This window comes from Guillardia theta, assembly GCF_000315625.1.
Source record: "Guillardia theta CCMP2712 unplaced genomic scaffold GUITHscaffold_67, whole genome shotgun sequence".
Lineage (NCBI taxonomy): Eukaryota > Cryptophyceae > Pyrenomonadales > Geminigeraceae > Guillardia > Guillardia theta.
Genome location: NW_005434607.1, coordinates 391872 through 397871, shown reverse-complemented (window position 1 = coordinate 397871; position 6000 = coordinate 391872). Strand labels below are relative to the sequence as shown.

Genomic DNA, 6000 nt, shown 5'->3' with positions numbered 1-6000 from the left:
TGCACAAGACCTGAAATCTCAGAGGAGTGAAATATTTGAGACTCTCTTCAGTCCCCGCAGCGATCACATACGCCATCAAAGCGATGAAGAGGAGAGGAGAGGAGAGGAGAGGAGAGGAGAGGAGAGGAGAGGAGAGGAGGAGAGGAGAGGAGAGGAGAGGAGAGGAGAGGAGAGGAGAGGAGGGGAGAGGAGAGGAGGAGAGGAGAGGAGAGGGTGCGGGCAGGAGCGGATTGTCCCTGCACCAGCGAGACTGCACCTGCATCTCTCCCTTCCGATTCCGCAGTCTCCGTGAGCCGCTCTCTCCCGACCTGCTCGCCGCCACCGCTGCTCCTCCCGCACCTCCCGCCCCTCCTGCCCCTCCATGCCGCTTGACGATGTTCAGAGTGCCGTTGTGGAAGGTCAGCCTCTGCGTCCGCTCGTTCTCCTTCCTCATCTTGACATATCGCTCGCTCGTCTGAGGCTCCGTGATGCATACGATGGCTCCCGTGTATCCGTTCATCTTGGGTGCCCTGTTGACTAAAATGTCTCCGCACCTTGTGACAAAGTCAGCGCTGTGGCAGTTGGGAGCAGGGGAGTATGCGGAGAAGGAGAAGGAACAGGACGGAGAGCGAGGAAGAGGAAGAGGTGCAAACGAACGAAGAAGGCGAGCAGAGGTTGAGGGGATGGAGGAGGGGAAGACGAAAGCAGAGGACTCTTGAGAAGTTGCAACGTGATCAAACGAAGGTGAAGGAAGGCAGCGGATTGAGCGCAGGGCGGGGGCGTGGGGGGGGGGGGGGGGGAGTGACTTGAGGTCGTGGCCTCTGGGCGATGGGGGAAGAGAGAGGCAGGGAGTACCACGACTGCTGATCGAGGATCGGGGAAACCATGATTGCGGGACCTCCTCCCGCCCGATGCTGCAGAGTTTTCCAATCCTCCTCGCTTGCCCAGATGTAGGGCAGGTCGATCTGGGAGAGGTCGGACGGATCGTACTGCAGCTTTCCCCGCTCGCTCTCCTCCGCGTCTTTGGGCACCAGCAGTGGGCTGTTGTCGATGGGACGGAGCTCTTGTATCTCCGGGATCTGCGATGCGATATGAGCCGAGGAGGAGGAGGATGGGGAAGAAGAGGAGGAAGGAGAAAGGAGGAGCGATGAGAGCAGCAGCAATGGGAGGAAGGGGCATATTGCATGAGAGCATGGGGGCACCTGAACCCAATCCTTGAAATGATCAACCCACTCCGTTGAGATCAGGAAATATTTCTGCTCGTTCTTCAACTTGATCGAATTTCCCTCGAATACGGCCTTGACTTTCTTGCGGAAATCAGCCCTGCTCGCTCGAATCTGCACCCAAGAGGTCGCATCAGCAGAGGCTCCCGCAAGCAGCAAGCTTGACCTGTTTGGCATTCTCGGCCTCGAACTCCGCATGCCTGCTGCAGAAGGGACAGCACTCCGCCGTGGAAGGATACATCACAAACTGCACTCCCATCAGCCTCTCTTGCTCGACATCGTCTCCATAATCGTCATCTCCATCTCGATCATCGCCAACACCACAATCATCGTACTTGGCACCATCACCATCATCGCCTGTATGCTGCTTCCATCATCATCATCATCATCATCATCATCATCATCATCATCATCATCATCAACATCAACAACAACATCATCATCATGTCTATAATCATCATCTCTATTATCATCATCTTTCCAGTCCCACCCCAAGGTTTCGATCTTCAATGAACTTCTTGGCCTCGGCTGAGATCAGCCTCCGCAGGCTTTTGTTAGTGCACAACCCCTTGTTCTCTAGACACTTCTGCTTCGTCTTCTCGTCAAGAGTAGGAGATGGACTGCAACCCTCTACGTCAGAACTGAACGTGCTCTTCAACATGGCACCACCTGCAGACGATGCTTTCTCCCCTCACGTCTGAGATCGTGGAGAGGTCCTTGCCCATGGTGACTTCCTTGCACACTTGCTTCGAGATCTGCTCGTCGATCAGAAGAATGCAAGGATCACAGAGAGAGGAGAAGTCAAGGCAAAGTTGGGAGTGGGGAGGTGGAAGAAGAGGAGGTGTGGCCAAGGACGGGTATGATGATGATGATGATGATGATGATGATGACGATGATGATGATGATAATGATGATGACGACGACGACGACGACGATGACGACGACACAATTCAGGATGTAGAGGAGACGTACCCAGAAAGCCTTGCGGTCGTCAGGGTCAGGCGTCTGCGCCAGCAGCTCCTTGAGCCTTTCTATGAGATCGCGTGCTTCTCTTCTCTGCACTCGATCTTTGCACTCGGATGTGACGGTCTGCCGGGCCGCCAGCGTCAGTTGGCCGGGCAGGGCCGGAGGCTCACCAAGTACTCACTTGTACGCAGAGAGCTGTGGTGGGGAGGGCGGTAGAGTCCTCCTTCTGCCCGTATTGCACCAAGATCGCATTCCATGCCTCCTCGCTGATGCACTTCATCTCGTGGACCTGAAGATGGTGAGGTCAAAGGCTGCTGAGGGAGGAGGGAGGAGGGAGGAGGGAGGAGGGAGGAGGGAGGAAGGAGGAGGGAGGAGGGAGGAGGAGGGAGGAGGGAGGAGGGAGGAAGGAGGAGGGAGGAGGGAGGAGGTGGAGGAGAGATCGAGGAGGAAGCCGGAGGAGCAAGAAGCTGTCAGCGAGCAGACCTTGCGCGGATCTGGCAATCCATACTGTGAGGAGATGAGCTTGTTGTTGACCTTGTCACAGCTGGTGCGCGGAAAGGGCAAGAAATCAGAGGAGGTAACTTGGAAATGAGTGGATGTAGCAAGGCATACGTGTCTGAGATGGGGTCCAAAGAGATCCAATGCTTCAGCCAATCTGTCGAGATGAAGAAACCGTCTCCTTCCTAAAGTGGAAGGACCTTCGTCAGTCACCTTCGAGGAGAACGACCGAAGCACGGACCATGCATGGCAGCGATCTGAAAAGATTCTCCTTCCTGATCTCCGCCTGCACGCTGATTCCTGCGGTCAGCTGCCAAACAGAGGGATGCAGCGGAGCTCACATGACATCCGCCTCTGATCTCTGCACCTCCATCTCGTTCTGAGCCTCTTGCTCGTGTTTCCTGTCCAACATCAACATTCAGCACAAACATGATCGTCAGTAGCGAGCAAGCCGACCGGTTCTGTTCTTCGATGGCTGTTCTTAGATGCGACGGAATGAAATTAGCAAGGTCCTCCCTCAAGTGCTGCTCTGGCTCCTTCCTCTTGTAGATCAGCATGTACGCGTCCTTCGATTTCACTCTACCCTCCAGCTCCGCCGCCTCCTCCGCCTTTAGCCTCTTCCTCGCCTTCGCTATCGCCTCATCCGTCCCAAGGTAGTCGTCATCGTCCAGAGTCGTTACCACGTCATCATCGAACCTCCACCATTTCCCGTCCACATTCTCTTTCACGTGCGCGATGTAGTGACCCTGCACAGCGCTGGAGCCAGTGTGGACAATCACGCACTGAAGCTCGTACAAGTAGGGATTCTCTGAGCAGTGTGCTCCCATCTCCTTGCCATTCCTCTCCACTGCCGCGCCATTGGCTGCCGCTTTCTCCGTCTTCCTCCTCTTCCTCTTCTCTGCCCCATTCTGCTGTTGTTGGGCGCTAGATTCGGACTTGGCTTGTCCGCACCAATTCGAGAGATCTAGAACCTTCGGGAAGGAGATCTGAGAGCTTACCTTGCGCCGGTTCCCTGACTTGATATCGTACACGAACCGCAGCAGCTGCAGGTTGAGCACGCGAGGTAAAGAGATCAGCTCGATCCCTCTTTGCGCCTTCACCTTGATGTTGCAATGCTGACACTGGTACATGTTCTCCCCATCCAGGTCCTCCTTCTTGATGAAATCGTCAAGGCTCTCCTCTAGCGTCGAGATCCCTTGCACCTTCAGGTCCAGGTCGTAGAACGAGACCTCGGGCCTTGACGTGTATCCACAGACCGAGCATTTGGTGCAGTATGAGTACGTCCCCCTGAAATCATCCTGAATGAACGCCTTTGCCTCTTCTGGCACGCTGCTCTGCGCCAGTGTTTGCTCGAGGAAGCTCAGCAGCAGCTTCAGGAACTCCTGCGCATCCTGCTGCACGGAACAATCCAACCGCAGGGACTTGGCGAAGGGAGTGGTGTCAAACGACCTCGCGCAAGAGATCTCGAGGTTCGCGAAGAGCTTCTGCAGTTCTTGCAATGGCAGGCAGCTCCGGACGCTCTCTGGAAACTCATCCTGAGAAAGCCCCATGATGTTGCGCCGGAACTCTTTGTTGAAGTAAAGGCACTGCAGCATGCTGTTCATATAGCAGGTGGCCCCTAGGTTCTTTAGGCCTCCATACGGCACCTTCGGACTTCTCACGATGGAAGAAACAAACTCCTTGGTCTCTTGTGGCTTCGGTTTCTTCTTCACCTTCCACCCAAGTCCAGCAAAGCAGTTGGGATTCCATTTCTGATTGGATTTCATCTCCTCTTCACTCAGGCAAGGATGGACGATCCTGTGGTTCAGCCCATAGATCCTCTTCAGCTGCTCTCTTGTCGGCTCGACTCCGCATGCTATCGCATCAATCTCCTCGACTTCCAACACATCGATGCCGCAATTCGGCGGCTCCTTCACCTTCGTCGAGCTCGTGGCATATGACTTGATGCTTGCTGTTCGCGAAGATCTCTTCATCGGAGAAATCCTCACTCCCTGCTTGTGCGCTTTGCACAACACAGTATGAATCCCAAGAAAAATTGCCGCCCAGCCTGTACGAAAGAGCCGAGCTCTGTGTAACTGGAAGGAATAGGGGCGAGCGATGTGGAGAGGAATACTTGGACTTCTGCTCTTCACGTCCAGGTCTCAAGGCTTGTGAGGGCGAATACTTGTGGAGACGATTCACAAGGACTGTATCAGAACCCCATCCGAATTCTTAGCAACGTCCACGACCGAGGCCGGCGAAAGCGCGCTGCATCTGAAGATATCTCTGCCTGTTTGTACAACACGTCAGTAACCTTAACCAGCAATGCTTCATTCGAGCATCAGAAGTTCCTGCCTCCTAATAAACTGATGCTTCCTCCTTTCCACAGTCTAGCAGAGTTTCCTAGATGAGTCAAAGCCCAAGGAAATAGCATTTTCATCTTTGTACGCCAACACCAAGATAATCATACGTATGACTACATCTTCAAACGAGAAGACCTCGGTTCCTGCTAGACTCTTCTAGTTTTTCCAGGAAATTAACATCTGACTTCTTTCAAAGCGCTCATTCCAATCATTCAGGCGAAACAGGTCACGAGAAATTTGCCGCCCTCATCTCAGCTCTCCAGATCAGATGAATCACCAGAAGGGATCTCCTCCTCCTCCTTCTCATCATCGTCATCATCAATGATAACAACAACAACACAATCCTTCTGTTCCTGATCCTGATCCTGATCCTGCTCCTTATCATCAATACCATCACAACCATTGTCCTCCTCCTGCTCCTCCTCGTCATCGTCATCACCACCATCACCACCACCCCACCACCATCCCCATCCTCCTTCTGCTCCTGCTCCTGCTCCTGCTCCTCCTTCACATCATCATTGTTTTTATCGCAATCATCATAGCAGGTCTTCGCCCCTATCAATCGATCTTCCATTCTATCACCCTCACCTCCCCCATGGTTCTCTTTTCACCTGTGCAAAGGGCACTCATCCTCGCCTCTCCTCGCCTCTCCTCTCATCAAGCTCTCCCTCCTTCCCTCACTGCTCTCAACTCACTGACACACCCTCTATCCCTCCTTCTCTCCCCCTCCTCTCATATCTTTCATCAGTCCTTCTCGCGCCACCGCTTTGACAGCCTGATGCGCATTTTCATCACCAAGAAACCGGATTCTAAGGATAGGTGGGGTACTATTGAACAAATAGTAGGTAGGGGTACCTGATGTGAATAGGGTAGGGACTTATGAAAACCTCTCAGTCAAGGGTGGGTGGAATTTCTATAACCAAGGGTGGGGTGATATTTGAGAAAGCATGGGTGGGGTGATTGAACTGAAACGATTTGCAGGGGTGGTTTAC

At 53.7% G+C, this 6000-nt stretch overlaps 1 protein-coding gene across 1 annotated transcript; it reads right to left on the bottom strand.

The window, feature by feature from the left end:
- Positions 1-3325: 3325 nt before the first annotated feature.
- GUITHDRAFT_52087 (hypothetical protein) lies at positions 3326-4318 on the bottom strand (the record flags this gene model as incomplete). Its single annotated transcript, XM_005827404.1, has 2 exons — positions 3326-3506; positions 3603-4318. Coding segments are annotated over 2 exons (897 nt in total), but the record flags the coding sequence as incomplete, so codon positions are not given.
- Positions 4319-6000: the final 1682 nt, after the last annotated feature.